Source organism: Periophthalmus magnuspinnatus, chromosome 4 (genome assembly GCF_009829125.3).
Source record: "Periophthalmus magnuspinnatus isolate fPerMag1 chromosome 4, fPerMag1.2.pri, whole genome shotgun sequence".
NCBI classification, from domain to species: Eukaryota; Metazoa; Chordata; class Actinopteri; order Gobiiformes; family Gobiidae; genus Periophthalmus; species Periophthalmus magnuspinnatus.
The window spans coordinates 18,630,647-18,652,481 of record NC_047129.1 but is presented as its reverse complement, the minus strand read 5'-3'; the positions used below and the strand labels follow the sequence as shown (position 1 = coordinate 18,652,481).

Here is a 21,835-nt window from a genome sequence, read left to right as displayed (position 1 = left end):
GTGCCCTGTGCAGTATATCTGGTAGATTTATGCCTGCATGCTGATGCTGTGGGCTTTAGAAGGTGCCTGACCAATGCACAAGAAGCAAAGAATGGCCCCTGTAAGTCTAGCATTGGCAGCTTTAGCTCAAAAAGTATGATCTAAGTGCTCTCCATCACCAGAGGAATGAGCGTGCAGAACACAAAAGGAAGCCCCAGACGTTTTAGTGTTGACAGAAAAGGGTTAATTTACAGCAAACTCACCACGTGCACCTACTGGCTAACAGTTAATCTTTCACCAACAGGGGACTGCTGCACATGTGGCAACCATAGCCAGGGGAATTCATTATCAGAGGAGCAAAAAATGTGCTGTTTAATCTGTTTTAAAAAAGAGCTATCACATTACCCATAAGCCCTAACACATGTGGGAGACAAAAAGCAAGAAAGTGGGGTTGAATGCACGGATTACCTGTTAAATCACAACTGTTTTCTTTTCATTTGAGCGAACTTGTTTTGTCCCACTTCATTTGTATGACCATAGCTCCCTCTAGTGGTTAAATAAAGCCATAACTGTAACGTTCATTGAAATATATAATAAACTTAAATTTTGCCACTTTTTATTAGTTACATTAATCTAGACAGTTTTGCTTTAAAAAAATCTATCTATTTTTTTGTTTGTTTTGTTTTTCGCAATATTTTATTGCTCCATTTTGCAGACGTAAAGTACACAGATTTGCTACAGATTTTACGACACATCTTACACCTTTACGATTGTTTTGGAGGCTGATTCAAAATGGAGTAGAGTGTCGTGTTCTTGTGAGTTCTTTCTTCAATTAAACACCGCAGTTTTGTATAAATCTTAGTGTAGGCAGGAAGAAAGCTTAAGTATAACCATGTCTGAAGAAAAGAAGTCCGGTTCTATGGGTTTCTTTTCGAGCTACGATGATCTAAGCGACAGCAGCAACGACAGCGACTCAGACGAGGAGGAGGGAGACAGCAGAAAGAAGAGCAGCCAGAAGTTGGATAAGGATGCTTCAGGGAGCACAGCACCGCCCCCACAGCAAGGGACTAAAAGGTCTTCCAGTGGCGCCCCTTTACCCAAACCGGACGAGCTGTTCGGGACAGTATCCAGGCCTGCGTTTCTGTACAATCCGCTCAATAAGGAGATAGACTGGGATAGTCTCGTGGTCAAAGCCCCTGAAGAGGTGACATCCACACACTGTAGACTGTCTGAAACATTTATCTCTTAATGCTATGACTCATCAGCCACAAACAACTACAGTGAAATCATTTCTAGCTTTATGCATGATGCTGTAAAAGATTTCATCAATATTTCTACAATAATCATTTATCTGAGTGGGACTTGTAGTCTCTTAATGCTGTGACTAGGCCTGGGAAGATATTGAAATTTTGTGTAACAATTATCAAGGCCAAAATAATTATGATTAACGACTACACTCACCTGAAGGATTATTAGGAACACCACACTCATACGGTGTTTGACCCCCTTTCGCCTTCAGAACTGCCTTAATTCTACATAGCATTGATTCAACAAGGTGCTGAAAGCATTCTTTAGAAATGTTGGCCCATATTGATAGGAGCATCTTGCAGTTGATGGAGATTTGTGGGATGCACATCCAGGGCACGAATCTCCCGTTCCACCACATCCCAAAGATGCTCTATCGGGTTGAGATCTGGTGACTGTGGGGCCCATTGTAGTACAGTGAACTCATTGTCATGTTCGAGAAACCAATTTGAAATGATTCGAGCTTTATGACATGGTGCATTATCCTGCTGGAAGTAGCCATCAGAGGATGGGTACATGGTGGTCATGAAGGGATGGACATGGTCAGAAACAATGTTCAGGTAGCCCGTGGCATTTAAACGCTGCCCAATTGGCACTAAGGGACCTAAAGTGTGCCAAGAAAACATCCCCCACACCATTACACTACCACCACCAGCCTGCACAGTGGTAACAAGGCATGATGGATCCATGTTCTCATTCTGTTTACACCAAATTCTGACTCTGCCATTTGAATATCTCAACAGAAATCGAGACTCATCACACCAGGCAACATTTTTCCAGTCCTCAACTGCCCAATTTTGGTGAGCTTGTGCAAATTGTAGCCTCTTTTTCCTATTTGTAGTGGAGATGAGTGGTACCCGGTGGGGTCTTCTGCTGTTGTAGCCCATCCGCCTCAAGGTTGTGCGTGTTGTGGCTTCACAAATGCTTTGCTGCATTCCTCAGTTGTAACAAGTGGTTATTTCACTCAACGTTGCTCTTCTATCAGCTTGAATCATTCGGCCCATTCTCCTCTGACCTCTAGCATCAACAAGGTATTTTCACCCACAGGACTGCCGCATGCTGGATGTTTTTCCCTTTTCACACCATTCCTTGTAAACCCTAGAAATGGTTGTGTGTGAAAATCCCAGTAACTGAGCAGATTGTGAAATACTCAGACCGGCCCGTCTGGCACCATGCCACGCTCAAAATGCATTGAAGCAACTGCCATGTGATTGGTTGATTAGATAATTGTATTAAGGAGAAATTGAACAGGTGTTCCTAATAATCTTTTAGGTGAGTGTATGTCACGATCATGATTAAAGTTGTTATGGATATGAATAATTATAACTTCAATAGAGAATGTTATGGATGAACAGGGCCATCAACTGAAATTTGGCAATAAGCGTCACATGGCCCCCCGTAATACAAATTAATAAGAAGAGGGTCCAATCCTGGGGCCCAGTACAACAGACCCCTTTGTCCCCCCTCTCAACTCTCCTGTGGTAGTAATTTTTTTTTTCTTCACATTCAGGTGATGTAATGGTGATTAACTTTTGACGATCACCATGATTATGTAAAATGTCCCATGAACGATTATTGTCAACCCTTTTTATCACGATAAATGATATTATTGTTTATTGTCCCATCTCTAGCTATGACTCATCAGCCACAAACAGCTACAGTGAAATTGCTTCTAGCTTTATACATGATGCTGTAAAATATTTTACCAGTATTTTTACAATAATCATGTTCATCTTGTTTATGGAGTAACTCATTAACAAATTAAACCACATCATGTTGCCCTGTAGACTCCTAAAGAGTTCGCACCATGGAAGACCAATGCAGTCCCCCCTCCTCAGAGCTACAGTGCTGCCCCAGAGCCAGTGAAGAAGAAAGGGCCTCCTCCAGGGATGGACATGGCCATAAAATGGTCCAATGTGTACGAGGACAATGGGGCTGATGCACCTGCGCACTCCGGCAAAGCACGTTTTCTCCCTCCTGAGGAGCAGCTGTCTGAGTCAGGTGAGGCTGTTATCCCTGTAGGGATTACAAACTATCAAGTGATCAACGGATGCCATAAGGATTAGAGCCACTACCTGTTCAGACTCTGATAATCTGCTGACAATAACACATGTGCTACCTTGATCATTCATAAGAAACATTCTAAACATTCTAGATTGCATTGTTTCATTCATTGTTTTTGTGTTGTGACTGGGTACATAAACAAAAGATCAGTCCGAACTTGAACAAACCTTCTTCCGGTACATTTCAGGGACAATAATTACCAGAATTTAAATGTAAATGTGGTAGATTCAGCCGGAGCCGTCCAGGATTTTGAGCGTCACCTTAGTAAATTGCAACTTTTTTTTCCCCTTTTTTGTTCCAACATGAAATAATTACTTTTTCATTTCAAAAAATCGACAAAAATCGTTGTTCCCTTTTGGTTTCACCCATCATGATATTATCCTCTTTTTTTTAGATGAAGAGTCAGAGAAGTCTGAAACCTCTGCTAAAAAGAAACGTGTGGAGACATTTCAGCAGAAGGAGAAAAGGAAGAGGGACCTGGGACAGGCCACGTCTGAGAAGACATTTGTAGAGGAGGAGAAAAGGATCCTAAGGCAAAACGCTGAGTAACTGAAACTTTGGAAAACAAACTCTATGCTGGGCTATTTATGAAAAGCCAGTACTTTCAAAGATTTCTTTACCAAGGTCTACTTTGCCATACTGTGTTTGTTAATGTTTCAGTACAATTACAAAAAAAAAAAAAACAATTTTATTTCCCTATTTAGGTGCAATTAAGCTATAATTATATCGATTTTACAGTGTAAACTGTTTAAGTATGTGACATGTGTTCAATGGTTTTCATAGATGTTTGCTATTTGTGGTTTGCATAAGTTCAGTCAAGTTAAAAAATATGCCAGGACTTAATTTAATTGAAAAAAGCACTGTGTAAAACCTTTAAAGACGTTTCGCTTCCTGCATGGTGTGAGCACTAGATGTCGCTGTTTCACAACAAACCCCTTCATATTTTTTGTGCTTCACAACTATTGTGTGTGGAGGCCAATCATGCCACTATGTTAGTACTTGGTTTGTAAAGTCTGAGTCTGTATTTTAGACATTGTAATCTTGTAATTCTTTGACACACTCTGCAATATAAAACATCTTTCTGACACAAAGTAGGTGCTGCTGAGATGCAAAGCACAACACAGGAACCACAGTGGTTTATAATTTTATAACAGTGGTTTATATCTTTCATTGTCATTTCAGCGGAATCTGTATTTTTACTATAATTTCTGAACTGTGACCCAAAAGCAATAAAATATTTTATTGTACATTGACTGTGCAGTATTCTTAATCATTTGCAATGTTTTTTGCTTTTAATATTTACACTTTTGAAACACACGATCAGAGAAATTCCTGTCCTATCTATCATCATGGCTTCCCCTGAAATCTTGGTAAACGTTTGATCAGATTCCTACTCACAGGTCTGTGCCTGGCCTTGCCTGAGACGAGGATCTGCTCCCACAGCAGCAGTAGCAGCACTCTGATGTTATCAGCCTTATTGAAAAATGACTCTGTTTGTGGAGATGAGAAATGACCAGTGGGTCCACAGTCGTCTGTGTTTGTCAGTTACTCATCCGCCTGTCTCCACACTGCAGCCTTTCCTGAAATAACATGTTATGAAACAGAATTTCTGGGAAAATTGTGGGCACCACTTTAGCAGCGGTGGCAATGTCTGCATCTTTCCTGGACATCAGCCTCTTTGTTTTTTACCAGACACATTTTTGTTACGGTACATTTCACACATTGGTGGCTTTATCTCCATTTAAGAAGTTTGAAATGGTTGACCAAACATTTTCTGATGAACAAATGAAAATGAACAAATGCACCATTAAGTTAAAATATCTCTTGTGTCTTATCAGAGGAGGAAAAATGTGCTGTTTCAGGCGAATGATGATTTAACCAGGACTGGGTTAGGGTTGGTGCAGAAGTCATGCTGTTTAGACCAGTGTCTGTCACACTGGCTGTGTGCCTCTGACATGTTTACGTGAAGGTCAGGACCTCATGACGGCCATTGAGTTTTCTATGACCTCTGCAGATCAGGCTAAAGCTATGCTCTATGACTTATGACACATTCACACAGTCCTCACAAAGCGTGGACTTGGATCGTGTCTTTGTGCTCAGAAACACTTTTATTGGCATTTTTTTTATCTATACCATTTCTTTAGATAGTGCTGTGTGTGTATGATGCTTTGTGTGGTGCTGTGTGTGTATGATGCTGTGTGTGTATGATGCTGTGTGTGGTGCTGTGTGTGTATGATGCTGTGTGTGTATGATGCTGTGTGTGGTGCTGTGTGTGTATGATGCTGTGTGTGTATGATGCTGTGTGTGGTGCTGTGTGTGTATGATGCTGTGTGTGGTGCTGTGTGTGTATGATGCTGTGTGTGGTGCTGTGTGTGTATGATGCTGTGTGTGGTGCTGTGTGTTACCTTTGGTTATATCCTCAGCAGTGTTTCCTAGAGGCAAACAGTTGTTTTTCACACCACCTAAACACATTAACAGAACACCAGCCTCCTGAAGCCCTGTGTTAAACAGAGCAGAAAAGCCAGATTCAGGGTAAACAACAATATAAGTACTCAAGTATAAACACCTGCAGTCATGTTGTAATCAATCTCTTATTAAAGGCACGTAACCCTTTAGCCAAATAATACAATAAAATAAAAGCATGTTTTTTTTTTGTTTGTTTTTATTGCACTCAAAAATGCAGAAAAACATGCATCCTGTGAGTAGGCTCGTAACTCCACAAACCTGACTCTTACTTAGCCTGGAGGAGGGGCTCCTACTTGTTTCTATGGAAATGTTCCACAGTATGGCTAACTTATCTTCATGAAGAATATTCCAAAGTGTGGTTTTAACTTTCTATTTCCATGGAATTATGCAAGTGATGTGCCTCCAGGACATTACATTTTGTAGAGAAGACAGTTTGATTTTGCACAGAGGTCTTTGAGCAGAAGCAGCAGCAGAGACGACATTTAGTTTCTTTTCATCCCTGGCAGTTTGGACTGCTCACTAGCGCCTCAGAATGGTCATGTGTTGTTACTGTGACGGGTCCGGTCAGCTGATTTAAACAGGTTTTGGTGCTGTTTTCCTACCGGTGGAGGCAGGACAACAGCGCCATCTGCAGTCTGACGTCTTCAGGACAGTATCCCAGGTGTGTGACAGTAAAAAGGGCCCTTCATCCCGGTTTAAAGTCCCATATTTCGATTGCCTCTTTAACCCAGTGCCAATGTCCTCTGCCCCAGTGATATTTGCTCCGTCCATAATGTGGTTTTGTCTTTTACAAGGGTCAGGAATGGTCAGATATGGGAAGAATAGTTGTGTAAAATGATTACCTGAATTTAAATGCATTTTGTAACCGACACATGGGCCAATCAGAGTGCTGTATTCTGAATACTCTGAATATTTTTACACCGAGTTGCATTTAAATGATAGTGTAAAGACCCAACATAGGATTAAAAAACAGCTTTATGTTTGTTTTACTGTTTGTTCTGCGTTTCATATCACTGATCAGAGAAGGAAAGATCTCACCACAAGAGCAGTGTTTTCTATTTTAACACACCTAAACTGAGTGATCAAGTACCGCCATGTGTTCCTTTGGTTTAAAAAAGTTACTGTTACATGTATGTATATATTCTCACTAAATACTGGCTAGAATTAAATGCCAGGGAGAAAAGATGGTTATTTAGTTACTTCCCAACAGTGGAAATGGCCAGGTATGAAAACAAAGTAAACCTTGGTCTGAAAATCTGAAAAAAAAACAACCTATTAAACAAAGTTATCAGAAGACCAGATGAGCCTGACTGGACGATCTCGCCTTAAACTCGCGTGTGAAGGGCTGAACAGCAGGAGATGGAGCAAGGAGGCGTCTGTCTTCTGACCTCTGCCTCTGCATTGTCTCATCCTCCTCATTCACAGCTCCCTGCGAGAATTTCAACTCACATAAAGAGATGAGACTTGTTGCTCCACTAAGGATTGAACTGATAAGAAGGACCCATCCTCTGAGTCTGCACGGCGTCTGCTTTGAAGGTTTCATCAGGGTTTGGTTACTTTTTTATCGTCTGTACTTGTTGGAGTCACATCCAGTCACCTCCAGGCCTATGGTTAAGAGAAGAACTAACACTAAATCGCTCTTAGAACCAGACCAAAGCAGATAATGGTTTGAATCGAGCCTCAAAATATTGTGCAAATCTCTGCGTCTTAATAAACTTGCCCCAGATTCCATTTCCAGAAGTTAATTTATTCATTTTTCCCATAGACTTTTCAAAAGATTTAAATATGAATACTTTAAAGACATTGCAGAGGCTAACCAGCTACATGCTAACCAGCTATGTGCTAACCAGCTACGTACTAACTGGCTATGTGCTATCGAACTTTGTACTAACTAATAAGTCCAAAAGGCACATTTAAAACACAAGATTCGGCAAAATATTGTAATAACTTTGCAGTTTGTAAAGTTTCAGTAACAGATTTTAAATTAAATGACAGGTGTTGTGGTTATTAGTTTCCATGTAGCTAATAATCCCTAAGCAAACTTGCACATTTTTTGTATTAATCGATATTTTTTTCTTCGGAAAGTCTGTGGGAAAAATGAGCCATTACAACCATGACCATTTCAGTATATTAACACTCATTACATATGTGTGTGTGTGTACATAACATTATTACACCATTTATTTATTTATTTATTTATTTATTCATTCATTCATTCTTAATTTGTCAGGGACCATGTACAAATTTATTAATTTTATAAAAGAAAAGATGACTTGTACCAGATTTAGCTGCTGATACTTTCCATGTGCAGTCCCTGGGCAGGTGAACACGCATTAAAATACACATATCATTAGAATTACATTATAAGACTATCACTTCATCATTAACATTAGCAAGAAAATACAATAAAACGTCCCCATGTCCAATACAAGATATTTCCTACACTCCAAACCAATATAATAAAATCATTATGTGCAGGTTTTTACAGTGAAACAGAGCAGCACAAATTAACTTCACAGATGTCGACACATTAGGTTATCTAAAATGCACTTTTTCAAATTTCTAGTAAAATTTATCAAATGTACAGACAGTTTCAGACCGGCTGATTCCACTGTCCGACTGAGCAAAGGCCGAGGATCTGTTTGTTCAGTCGCTGCTTTGAGGACCCAGTTACCTCAGATATTCAACACATTATGTAAGTGCATTGTTTGCTTTAACTATCTCACTTTTTGCACAATAGCGCCCCCAACCTCACTGTTAGCGTCACTACTTCCTGTCCAGTTGTGTCTCTATGAGGTTTTTGCAGAGTCACACTAAAATAAATAAATATTTAAAGATGGGGCAGTGGACAGGGAGCTGCAGGTGGGTTAGGGGTCAGGGGTCAAAGGTTAGGGTCCGACAGTGGACAGGGAGCTGTGGGTGAATGAGAGCTGACTAAAACTTAAAGGTCAAGAGGTAAAAACATAGTGATTTCTTAAAGGTGCAGTGTGGTGTTAGGGTTATGGTGTTGTTGTTTTGTGTCATTAAACTTGTATATTTTTCATTCATTCAATTATAATTATTTTTATAGAGCAGCAATAATGTTAGAACACATTTAAGAGTAAAAATATATGGCAAATATAATTAGATTTTTTGAGAAAGCTTGATCATTTAAGTGCATTTAAAGTTGACGTTTTTTCAAACAAAATCCCAACAGTCTTGCCATTTTTTATTTTTTTATTTTATTTTTTGCTAATAAAATAAAAGCGAAAGAATATCACAATAATAGAACGTAAAGCCATGAACCCCCTGGTCCTCTGACAGGGATCATTTGGTCTAATTTATGCCCTGAGAAAGACTCGCGTATGGGGACATAAATTCAGCCCCTGAGAGAAAAGAGCCAACCATAAAGCGACCGGGACAGAGGGAGCAGGAGACACAGAGGGACAGAACAATGGAGCAGCATCAGGAGGGGACCGGCCAACAGCTGCACGGCCCCACATCCAAGCACCCGGCTTCCGTCACTGCCCCCCTCTCCAACTGCCCCCTCTCCAACCACCCCTCACTGCTCCCTCCCCAACTGCCCCCTCTCCACGCACCCGGCTCCCCTCACTGCCCCCTCTCCAAGCACCCAGCTCTCCAAACACCCGGCTCCTGTCGCTGACGCCCTCTCCAAGCACTTGGCTCCCCTCACTGCCCCCTCTCTAACTGCCCCCTCTTCAAGCACCCGGCTCCCCTCAATGCCCCCTCTCCAAGCACCCGGCTCTCCAAGCACCCGGCTCTCCAAGCACCCGGCTCTCCTCACTGCCCCCTTTTCAAGCACTCATTAAATTGATGTAATAAGACTATTTACTGGTTGTAGTTCGCCCAGAAAGTCTCACAGTGTTTGAACTTTTATTTAGATAAAGTTGTTCAGTCGTTATATGAGCAATAAGTAAATGCTACATAACCCACTTGGATCAGTTTTGTCTTATATAATTTTAATTTCCATCTATCCATCCATTTTCTTCCACTTATCTGGGCCCAGGTTGCGGGGGCAGCAGTCTAAGCAGGGACTCCCAGATTTCCCTCACCCCAGACACGTCCTCCAGCTCCTCCAGTGGGACACCAAGGCGTCCCCAGGTCAGCCGAGAGACACTGAAATCGGCAAACACTTAAAACTATAGTGTTAAAATCGGTATCAGAACTGAAAAAGCTGGATCGGTGCCTCCCACAGACTGTATGAAGAAGAGTTTATGCAACGATGGCACAAAAGCATCAACGGCCTTTTTAAAATCGAGCTCTAAGATGTTAATGCCCCCGAAAGGATTGTGTCGTTTATATATGATCCATTATTGTCTCATCAGCGGGAATGAAAGTATTTATTTCCCAAAAACAAAACAAGATGAAGATGTTAACCTGAGTAGATGATTAGGTATATTGTCAAAGTGATAAAAACGAAAATCATGAGGTGACATTATTACAGAATGAGACGTAGTTTCTCATCACTGTCTCTCCTCAAACGTCTCCAAATAGTTGTTTAATTTCAATCTGCCCTTTGTTTTATTACAGGTGATGGATTTAAACCCATCACTGTTTCTCTATGAAGTGGGTATAAAAGTGGGTTGTCCATCTCTGTCCGTCACTGTATGAAATGTATCTATAAGAGACTGACATAAAAACTCCCAGAATCCCTCACCTGTTTGATCACATGACTGCATAAGGTTAAGGATGAGCCACACCAAAACTGAGACGGGAAAGAGGCTTTTAGCCATTTTGCTTCACAAAAATGGGATACACTCCAAGAACAAGCAAAACTGGAGACTTTAGTGACACAATGGCAATTTAATAATCTGATAACAAACTTTTACACACACACCTGCTCCTGTTTTAATGTTTTATATCAACTTGTATACTTGTTTTGTTAGTTTTTCTGTTTGTATTGTATTTTAAACAGGGCGCCCATGAAAAGTAGCCGAAGTGCACTCATTGGGTTCCCCTGGATAAATAAAGAAAAATGAATAAAAATAACCAATATCAAACTATCGACTCTGGCTTCAACTCGCTTTCTATTGAAAAACTATGTCCCCTCTCTCTGTAACTGCAGACGTCAGACTCGTCATTTTGGTCTTAAAATGTTTGCATTAACCTGCTCTACATGATTCTTGGGTTTGTATTTCACTATTTTGCCCTCTTTTTCTGAGGTCGTTCCCGCTAGCATTATGAACAGTTTGATTGACAGCGTTGCTAATTGGCCGCTATAACTGCTCTAGCCTCGATTAGCTTCATTTGACTGGAGCAAACGCTGTGGGTGACGTCACACTCACTCAGTCCACTTCTTTAAACAGTCTACGGTTTGGGCTCAGTTTAGTCCAGATGTGGATTTACTTTGGTCCCAGTCTAGTCGAGGTTTAGTCCCAGTTGTGATGTTATGGGCAAGTGTGAACACAGCTTTAATCACATCATGATCGCTGTGTCAAGCCAAAGAAAAGCCCAAATCTAATTGAGATGCATATGGCTGGAGCAGGTGTTAAAATGCCACTGCTGTCTCCTCGGCGTTGTGTAACCAAATTGAAACGTATGGGTCTGTTAGTTCCATTGACTCGCGGTCAGTTACAGCGAGCCGCCGCAAACTGCTGGAGCTGTGGAGGCATTTCATCAAACTGCAGGTAATGTGCTTCAGTCTCTGGAGGACGAGCTGGGCCCTGCAGCATTTAAAAGGGAAAACGAGCCCATTCAGCAGGAAATAGATGCTGACGCTGCTCCGAAATGCTTTTAACCTTTACATTACAGTCACATTTTCATTATTATTACACAATCTTTCACTATAACTACTGCTACTCAACAGAGGTGGTACAGAAGCCAAAAAGTCAACTCAAGTAAGAGGAGCCTTACTTCAAAATAATATTACTCAAGTACAAGAAACTTTATTAAAGTGGAACTGTCTGGACATAACATCTGATTTATAATTTGAAGTTAAAGTTAAACATTAAAGGTCCTATATTACACAAAATTTAATCCATGGTCTAACACTGTTACCTCCTCAAAAACAGACCTGGAGTTGTGTTTCGTTCACACATGTTTGAGTCACACTTTATTATTAGTCTGTTTACATCTCCAAAGCTCAAAATGGTCTGTTCCATTTTGTGATGTCATTAAGTGGTAGTTTTCAACTTTCACAGCTACTTTTGACCTTTTATTCAGTAGAAATTGGCAATTTCAGGACTGAAATAAACCAAATGATTCTAGTGAAGGTGTGTGGAGTTTAAAAACACAGTGGAGCACTTCCTGTATCACCACATGATGACATCACAACGTGGAACAGTGCGTTCTGTTTGAGAAAAGAACTCACCTTAAATATGCAGGGTTTATTTGTTAAACATGTGTGAATGAAACAAAACACAACTCCAGGTCTGTTTGTGATGAGGAAACAACATTAGAACATAGATTAGAAAAACTGCATAATATAAGCCCTTTAAATAATACTCGAAATGTCACAAAAACGAGACAAACTAGATCATATCTAAAGGAGCGATGCAAGAAGAATAGATGTTAAAATAATTTCATACTGTCAACATTTTTGCCTGTCTAATGTTGTGTTGAGTGTTACAACAAAAATAAAATCTCTTGGGCGTCTCATCTCTGACACGGCGGATGACGAGGATATTTATAGACAGTGTTGCCTGGCGTATCCACTGGTCTCTCTGTAGTTTTTTATACAGAGTGATATTAGTCTGGTCCCACGTCCTCTATTGCGTCTTAAGCCCCGTCAAATGTGGTCGTCCAATCAGACCTGCTTATTCCAGTGACACATGTGAAACAAAGGAGCTCAGTGGCCGATGATTTACAAATAAAATCGCATGTCTTTCACTTCAGATTAACAGAGTTTAGGCTTCACTCACTGGCCATGTCTCAATTCGACCTTTGCACACTTCGAAGTACCGTTCGAAGTACCCAGGAGACGAAGGGTGCTCCTCCGTGTAGCCTCCGTCGACCGCAAAGGCCATGCCGAAATGGGACAGGCCTTCAACAACTAGCTGACTAATGAGCTAAACAGCTGTTGGCTCATGACCTAAAGGTATCAAATGGACACAAAAATAATTACAGTTTTATCTTTAATTCTTTATTATTTCATTGAAGAAGAGTCAAGGTGTCTTTGCCGTAGCCGTAGTTATTTCTGTAAATTCTGTATATTCTGTAAATAAAGTGGGTACTTACTCTTTCCCTTTGAATATCAATAGGCAAATATAAAGTTATAGGTGTTTTCTTCCCAATTGTAGCTAGTATTACATAACTGTAAGAGAATATACCTTGTTTCTCCCGTAGAAGAAGTCGCAGGACACATTTGTCGGCCGCATTCGTCAGGTGCATGAAATGGGACTTGCCTTGTCCCACCAGAAGTTATGCAAGTGCTCTTCAAATGCAGCTGACGAAATGTGCATGAATTGAGACGCACTGATTCTGCCAAATACTTGCCCCCTTTATATCTGGGATTTCCACTCCAAACATCTAAACCACAGCGCCCCATAGAGGCTGGAGGTGTACAAATGAAAGGCAGTGAAAAGTAAAAGTACGCTACTAGAAAAATACTCTGAAATGTACAATTTCTTTAAAAAGTTACACTAGTAAATGTAAGAAAACCACCCACCTCTGCTACTCAAACATTTTTTTTTCAATATGAATGACTGAAAATGTCTCTTGTTATCTCAAGTGTATCTCCTTGAATAATCGTCTCCTGTCTGACCTTGTATCTCGCTCCAGGCTCAGAGCGCGGAGAGAATGGAACCCACTTGAACCTTAAGCTGTTTGTTTGCTCCACCTGGAATGTGCTGAGGACGAGCGGGTGAAAAACTGCAGCGACTGGAACAGTGAACATGAGCCGTCCTGAAAACAACATGGGGACTGTTACATCTATATTTGTACGTACTCTGGATTTAATAATGGATAGAAAGGATGTAAACAAAATCAAATATTGAAAAAACACATAAATAGGATAAAATTGGACCCTTTAAAGCTTTAAAGTGATCGTGATCATTATCAGACCTGGATTATGTGACGATAATAAAGGTATTACACAAAATTGACTCTTGTGAGGTTTAAGTCTTGTTCTGTGTATTCCCACATGATGACACAAGGTGGAACAGAGTGTTTTCAAGAACAAGAACTCACCTAAATATGTGTCACTGTGACTTCAGGATAAGTGTTGAGGAGCTAGTATTTTCCCCATTACAGAACAACAGCAGTGTTTTTGATTTTAAATAAAAGACAGAAAAACAAGAGACAGTTATCTGCCCTTTCCCTCTCTACCTCCCTTTACCTCTTTGCCTCTCCATGCCCCTCTTTCTCCCCTCTTCCTCCCCCTCCCTCTCCCCCCTTCTCCCTTTCTCCCTCCTCTCCCTCTCTCCCCCTTCTTTCTCTCTCTTCCCCAACTCCTGTTCTCCCCTCTCTCCCCTTCTCCCTCTCTCCCGCTGTCCCCCCTCTTCGTCTCCCCACCTTCCCCCTCTCTATCTCTTCTCCCTCTCTCTCCCCCTCTTCCTCTCTGCCGCCTATCTCCCTCTCCTTCTCTCTCCTTTTCCCTGTCTCCCTCGCGCTCTCTCTTCCTCCCCTTTCTCTCTATCCGTCCCTCCCTAAGTCTCTCTCCTCCCTCTCTCCTCCAGCTCCAGGGGATGATAAGCATCTGTTGTTGCTCTACAGGAGTGGTGAGGGCCTGACGCCTCCTGCCTCCCTGCTGTCTGTCTCCTGCTTCCCTCATCCCTCCCTCCTGTCTCCTGTCTCCGTCCCTCCTCCCTCTTTCTCTCCCTCTCTCCCCTTTCCCTTCCTCCCTCTCTCTTTCCTCCCTGCCCCTCTCCTTCTCTCCCTCCCTCTCTCCTCCAGCTCCAGGGGATGATAAGCATCTGTTGTTGCTCTGCAGGAGACGAGAGGGCCTGACGCCTCCCTCCTGCCTCCTGTCTCTTGCCTCCCTCCTCCCTCCTCCCTCCCTCGTGCCTCCCTCTTCCCTCCTGTCTCCCTCCTGTCTCCCTCCTGCCGCCTGCCTGACTCGACCCTGTCTGGGCTGTTATTTACAGGTCAAAACCTGCAGGCTACGCTCTGTGTTTGTGTGAACAGGTCCTGGAGATGGGTGTACAAGTCCTGGAGATCGAGCACTGGTCCTGGAGAGGGGGAGAACAGGTCCTGGAGGGGGGGAGCACAGATCCTGGAGAGGGAGAGCAGAGGTCCTGGAGGGTGGGAGCACAGGTCCTGGAGGTGCTGTCAGGAGGAGTGATTCCACACAGGTCAGGAGCTGTGGCCTGCTCTGACCTCAGCTCACAAATCTCCTAAGCTAAAATACTGGCTTTGTTTACATGGAAAATCTGATCATTATCTGATCTCTGGAACGCTCATATATTTAAAGGTGCACTGTGTAACTTTTCTGCTAGAGGGAATCTGCCATGTGCCTGTTTCCATGCTGATGTTATTGCTTTGTCTTCAATACTCCACAGTTAACTTAAGTAAAAGTATTAAAGTACCTGTTTACATAAAACATCCCATAAAACTTCAGATGTGGTGATTTTGATACAGATTTGAGCTGAATTTTGTTCAACAGAAACAACTGAATCAGCCTGGCAATAATAAAACATATTCTCTCTCTCTTTCCCTTTCACTGTCTTTCTCTCTCTCTTTCTTCCTCTCTCTCTCTCTGTCTGTCTCACTCTCTCTGTTTACCTCTGTCTGTTTCTCTTTCTCTCTGTCTCTCTCTTTCAATGTCTGTCTCTCTCTATCTCTGTTTGTCTCACTTTCTGTCCCTCTCTTTCTGTCTGTCTCTTTATTTCTCCTTTTCTCTGTCTGTCACTCTCTATCTCTGTCTGTCTCTCCTGTTTCTCTTTCTCCCTTTCTGCCTCTCTTTCTCTGCCTCTCTGTTTCTCTTTCTGTTTCTCTCTTTCTATCTCTCCTTCTCTGTCCATCTGTCTCTGTTTCCCTCTTTCTCTCTGTTTCTCTGTGTCTGTCTGTCACTCTGTTTTTCTCTCTGTCTCTATCTGTCTCACTCTTTCTGTTTCTCTCCCTCTTTTTCTGTCTTTCTCTCTCTCTTTCTGTCTCTTTCTCTGTCTGTCTCTGTCTGTTTCTTTATTTCTCTCTCTGTCTCCTTCTTTCTCTCTTTTCTCTTGCTCTTTATCCATCTCAAACTCTCTCTTTTACTCCTCTTCTCCAGATCAGTCCAACAGTTTGAGGCGCGTTTTCTCTGCGCCAATAAAACGCCACAAGCCCTGAACTTTGAGCCGAGGGAAAAAATGGCAAGAATCCTGTCTGCAAACTGCAAAGACGCGGCGCGGGCGAGGCGGGGCGCTAGAGAGACGGAGCAGGAGTCCCGGGACAACAACACGCGTGAGAGAGGAGGGAGGGAGGAGGAGGGAGGGAACAGTGCTGAGTGTGTGAGAGAGGGAGAGGTGCGCAGACGAGGCAGGAGCCGAGCGGCAGAGCGGAGGTGACAGCGGAGAATGGAGAGCAGTCCGGCCGCGCGTCGAGCTTTGACCGCGGCCAGCGACCACTACTCACCCGGTGCCCCTTTCCTCCACGGAGCCTGCGCGTAACTGAACCCAAACGCGGGGATTTAACCTGGGAGGCAGCGGAAAGGAATGGCCGACCCTCTGCGGAGGACTTTACTCGCAAAACTCCGGGGGAAGAAGTCCAAGAAAGGCGCTACAGTCGACTCCACGGCTGCGTATGGGGGCCGAGAAGGTAACCACAAAGTTTTGGTAGACTGCGAGCAAGCGTTTCTCTCGAAGCTGGATTGCACGACAGAGAGAATGAGTACGTACGAGAATTGTAGTGTGGGAAATTGTAGTGCGCTGCTGCAGACAGGGACAGGGGGAGTAGTGTTTGTAGCCACGACGCAGGAGTTGTCCCAAGCGAAGCCTCAGACGCAGGAGGCGAGGAGCGCGGCCGTGCGTAAAGACGAGCGCACGGGGGTCTCGCTCCAAAAAGACGGGCATTTTGAGAGGCACGTGCGTCAGGAGTTGAACAAAGTCACTTTAGCTTGGGGGAAGCAGTTTGTATCCAGGCAGTGCAGCGGGGATTCCATAGGGTTTGGGGACAGCTCCAGTTCAGCTGTGTGCCAGACAGTGCACTCTAACGCAGGACAAGAGGGGATAAGCAGGATTGGACACATAGATATTGTGCAAAACTCACTCATTTTTGACAGCAACACAACTTTGGACACAAACTCTCATGTTATTTCACCTGCCAATCCAGAGGAGCACATCCTAATCCACAACATTGAAAGCTATGACCCGGAGTTTGGACCCCCGACTCTGCAAAGCCCCACGTTTTTCCCCACAGAGCTAGAAATCTGTGAGCTTAACATGGCATCTCTATGTGGCACTGAAAGGTTAGAAAGTGAGGACGATGACTATTACGACAATGAGATATTGCCTTTTTACGAAACGGTGAAATCAAACTCCGAAAAAGTCAAAGGAGAGGTTAGTAACAGTGCGATGCAGGAGACAGACAGACTAAGAAACCAGCTACAGGAAGCGTATTACCTTCTTATAAATGCTATGAATGATATTAACATGGACGTCCAGCAAGTGAATAATGGGGTGACCGAGCAGCAGGTCACCTCCTCCTGTAGTAGCCATTCTAGGGACAGTCTTTGCTCGCGGCTATCTGCTAAAAACATGGACAGTGATTCCTGGTCTTCTGGGGGAGAGCAGAGTCCACAGCAGGTATCAGATACAGACTCGCTCCTCCAGTGTGTGAATGAGAACCTCCAAGCCAGTAAGCGTAAAAGCAAAGGTGATAGCAAGAGCATGGTCAACTTGAACTGTACTCTTAAGGCCGTGGTGTTACAACGCTCTGCTAGCGACGGAGGTATCAGGTATCTGGAGAGACCTTTAGCTTGCCGAATACAAAAGGAGGAAGGTAGTGAGGAGAATACAGTGTCGCGAGATAAGGTTACAGCAGGAGTAGGTGAGATCTCGGAAGGGCAGACGTCTTACGATGCTGCTAGTGGCGACGAACTGCCAAGAGAGGCCAATGAGGATGAGACCGTGCTATGTGAGAGTAGTGGGTCTACGAATAGCTTAACGGGGTCGTCTGATAGTAACACAGACGCTGCTTCAAAATCAGAAATCAAACAAGAAAACGTGAACTCAACTCAAATTCAAACTTGCGTCACCAATAAGACCAACGGAGTAACTGTGAACAAGATGCAAGAGTGGATGCATAAAGGTCGCCTGCTGTCGTCGGAGATGAAACAGCGAATCGAAGGCTCGTCCCCACCTCTGCCCCGCACCAAAGTCCTGGACAAATCCGCTCCAAACGCTGGGGTCAAACCTGCGACGCCATCCAAAAAGGCTAAATCTTCGACAATCAAGTCCCCAAGACAGCCTTCCTCCTCCTATTCTTCCTCCGCCTCGACACAGCCAGGTAGGATGACCTCACAGTGGCCCCTCAGATCCGCTGGACTCACTAAAATCAGTCTCCTCCTTGATCACTACATCCTCCTCCATTCGTAGTACCTTTGCTGGTCCAACCCTGCACTGCTGACTATAGGATGCAAAGCAAGTGGGACTCCTCGGACCTCTTTGCTTTCCTCACCAAACGATTTTCTAACTGGTGTTGCTCTGGTTCTGGTGTTGGTGGTGGGTTTTCTCCTTCACACTAATGTTAGGAGCATTTTAATATTTAATCACATACCAAATTCCAGGTTCACTCACTCACAGAGTAGATCAGTAACTACTAACCTTCCTCTCTCTAGCTGTGTTCTTGTGGTGGTGGTTGGTGGTTGGTAGGCCTGTCACGATAACTATATCGACGTATGTTTTTAGGTCAATATTTATTTTGTCTGTGTAATCCTTCAGTCGTCCAGGTCTGATCCATAGCAAAAGAAAGTTCAAATCTGTCAACTGGACAAAACATTTTAAAGCGAAGACATTTCGTTGCTTCTGGTCAGATTACGGGTGGACACTGCATTTCACTCCTACACTTTTTGTCCAGTTGACAGCTTTCTTTGCATTACTCTGCATTATTTTGGTATTTTTTGGCTAGATGATCAAATTTAAGGTGTGAAAAGGTTGAATTAATAGCTTTTTTTTGGCCTATTACAGATACAAACTAATAGTATCTAGTATCAAAGTGTTTCATTCTGACATTTTTTAAACAATATTGCAGATTTAGAGTAATTTTTCTGGTTTAAATCTGCTCTTGGGGTTTTTTTTGTCTGCGGCATGAATTCGTTTGAACATTATCATACCCAATAAATCGAAAATGTGTTCAAAATGTGTTATCGTGACAGGCCTAGTGCTGGGTTTGGTGTGTGTGTGTGCTAAAAAGTACAAAATGTCTTATGATTTTGTGTTATTATGCTGTTCTCAATGTGGTGTAAACACAAACAGTTTGAAACATCTGTGTCATGAATCCACTTACTGCGACTAAAATAGAAGCAGGTAAAGTAGCCAGTGTTTAAATTCGCTCCAGATGTACGTGCTGGTCCTGACATTCTGCAGAGGACTCTCGTGGTTCACAATACTTTCTATTGTTTCACTGCTTTTTGTTATTGCACAACTGCGTCATCTAAAGATAATGATAAGTAAGAACATTATACAAAAAAAAGTCACTTTGAAGCAGATCGCACACTGCCAAATACATTGTCCTTAAGCAATAGCCGTTTCAAAACAGCTATTACGGTTATTTGCCTAAAAGCTTTGTATGGTTTCCTTATTGCTTTGTCAATCAAAATACCTATGTTTTTTTTTTTATTTGCCAAGTGTCGTTACCACAGAAATTTATTAGGTTCTATTTAGGGATGCACCGATCCTGCTTTTTAATTTCTGATACTGATTTCAATAAGTCTCCCACGGCGTTCGCCTCAGTCAAATGAAGCACATCAAGGCTGGCGGGAATGACGTCAGGGAAAGAAGGCGCCTGATTTGTCTGTTATTAATGTCCATATCTTGATTTAAGGACAAAATAGTTAAATAAAAACACCAGGATCATGTAGAGTGGGTTAATATGAACATTTTAAGACCAAAATGACGAGTCTGACAGCAGCAGTTACAGAGAGAGGGGACACAGTTTTTTAGTAGAAAGTGAATCGAAGCCAGAGTCCTTGGAGCTGAGTGTGTGCCCATGATCACTTCCTATTTGGAACGTAGTGGCTAGTAGTTTAGCTATGTCCATTTATATATACAGTCTATGGCAAATACTCGATATCAGCCGATACCAGAGCAGACACTGAAAACAGTATTTAGGCTGTGTCCTTTAAACTAAAAGAAAATAAGACAAAACTGTTCCAAATGTGTTATGTAGCTGCTATTTGTAACTACAGAATATATTTGACAGATTTAGACAGACAGTTTAAACATTATGACATTTTCTGAGCCAACTACAACCAGTAAAACGTCTTATTTCATCAATTTAGATGCCAAACTAGGACATACGCTGGACCAATATTTGGAGGCTGATATCCGAGCCAAACATTTTTTCCCAGTATCTTGATTGGTGCCTCCCTACTTCAATTACATGCTGTTATATCTTAGACCCTCTATATTGCTCTTACGACCTAAATCGCATAAATTACACTCAAAATCCCTATAAAAGTGCAGATGTGTGTAGTTTAAAGTCGCTGTCTGGCTCTTTGCCGTGGAAGCTTTGCATATTCACTGACCAAACGTGTGGAAACATTGGACCTTTTGCGTTGTGGTTTGGCTCTTAAATACTCCATCTCTCTTTTCCTTCCCTGTAGTAGTCCAGTGTTTGCGGCTATCTGCTAGCGTACCTCAGAGTAAACAGAGGAGCTGCCATGTGCGTAGCCGGTTGTTGACGGCTGCTAGAAATAGAATGTGATTTGTGAGTGGAGCCTGGAGACTTCCACCCGGATTCTGTTTGGCTAATGTTGTATCCTCCACTTCCTTTCTGGCTGTTTGAGTAAAGTTTGTGATATTAGCGTCCGTGGTCCGCTTTACGGCTGTGTGATTTTGGAACCAGATAGTGCAATACTGGTCAAGTCGAAAGTTTTGCAGATAGAATTATGTTTTCAAATCCAGTTTTAGTTTGCAGTGCACAGTTTGAACAGGTCTGAAACTTTAACATTTGTTTGATATGAACTGAAATGTGAACTGCTAAATAAAGATCCAAATGCATTTCAGAACATATTGGTAAAAGTGTATGCAAAACAGTTGGTAGTGTTGTTTTCCATAATAAGATATTGTGATGTTTGCAAATGGAATTGTTTAAATATTTGAAGTTTCATTGATTAAGATATGTAATACACAACCAGTCACAAGTTTGGACACATTTTGCTTCTTTATTTTCATTATCATTTACACTGAAGCATCAAAACTATGAATGACACATGAGGAGTGTAGCAAACAAAAGATATAGCTTTTACCCTTTGCTTTGAACTAGAGATAGGACAATAAACAATAATATCATTTATCGTGATAAAAAGGGTCGACAATAATCGTTTATGGGACATTTTATATAATTGTGATAATCGGCAGCAAAGATAATCGCCGTTATATCACCAGAATGTGCAGAAAAAAATGACTTATCCACAAGTGAGTCAACAGGGGGTACAAAAGGGTCTGTTGCCCTGGGCCCCAGGGTCCGAGGGGCCCACAATTGGAACCTCTTCCTTTTACAGGGGGGCCGCATGAGGCTTATTGCCCCGGGGCCCCCAAATTTCAGTTGACGGCTCTGCTCATCCATAATATTCTCTGTTAAAATTATAATTATTCATATCCATAACAACTTTAATCATTATCGTGATATAATCATTAATCACAATGATAATCGTCACACAAAATTTCAATATTATCCCATGTCTGCTTTGACCCTGGTTTGCACTTTTGTCATGTTCAATATATCTTGCTTCATATAAGTGATGTCTTCTTCTGTCTTCTGTGTGTTTATAACAAATAGAAAGAGGTAAACTTGAAGGTCCTATATTACACAAAATGGACTTTTGTGAGGTTTAATCCATGTTCTAATGCTGTTACCTCCTCAAAAACAGACCTGGAGTTGTGTTTTGTTTCATTCACACATGTTTGAGTAACACTTTATTATTAGTCTGTCTGCATCTCCAAAG

General features: G+C 42.3%; 2 protein-coding genes across 4 annotated transcripts in view; both read left to right on the top strand.

Annotated features, from left to right (window-relative positions):
- Positions 1-725: 725 nt before the first annotated feature.
- c4h1orf52 (chromosome 4 C1orf52 homolog) lies at positions 726-4,601 on the top strand. Of its 2 annotated transcripts, XM_055221530.1 has the most exons (4): positions 728-1,183; positions 2,028-2,084; positions 3,072-3,285; positions 3,743-4,601. In XM_055221530.1, exons 1-4 carry the CDS (start codon positions 872-874, stop codon positions 3,895-3,897), a joined length of 738 nt encoding a protein of 245 aa, XP_055077505.1. In that variant the 5' UTR covers positions 728-871; the 3' UTR covers positions 3,898-4,601. The 2 variants fall into 2 exon arrangements, with proteins under 2 accessions (XP_033820598.1, XP_055077505.1); XM_033964707.2 differs by lacking the exon at positions 2,028-2,084 and having other exon boundaries at positions 726-1,183.
- Positions 4,602-16,182: 11,581 nt separating this feature from the next.
- The window catches only part of syde2 (synapse defective 1, Rho GTPase, homolog 2 (C. elegans)), an 82,810-nt gene continuing 77,157 nt past the window's right edge, over positions 16,183-21,835 (top strand). Inside the window, exon 1 of one of the 2 annotated variants that reach the window (XM_033964706.2) lies at positions 16,183-16,485. In XM_033964706.2, coding sequence (XP_033820597.1) covers positions 16,383-16,485 — 103 coding nt within the window. In that variant the 5' untranslated portion in view covers positions 16,183-16,382. Of the gene's footprint in view, positions 18,175-21,835 lie in introns of both variants that reach the window. The other variant, XM_033964705.2, reaches the window with a different exon arrangement.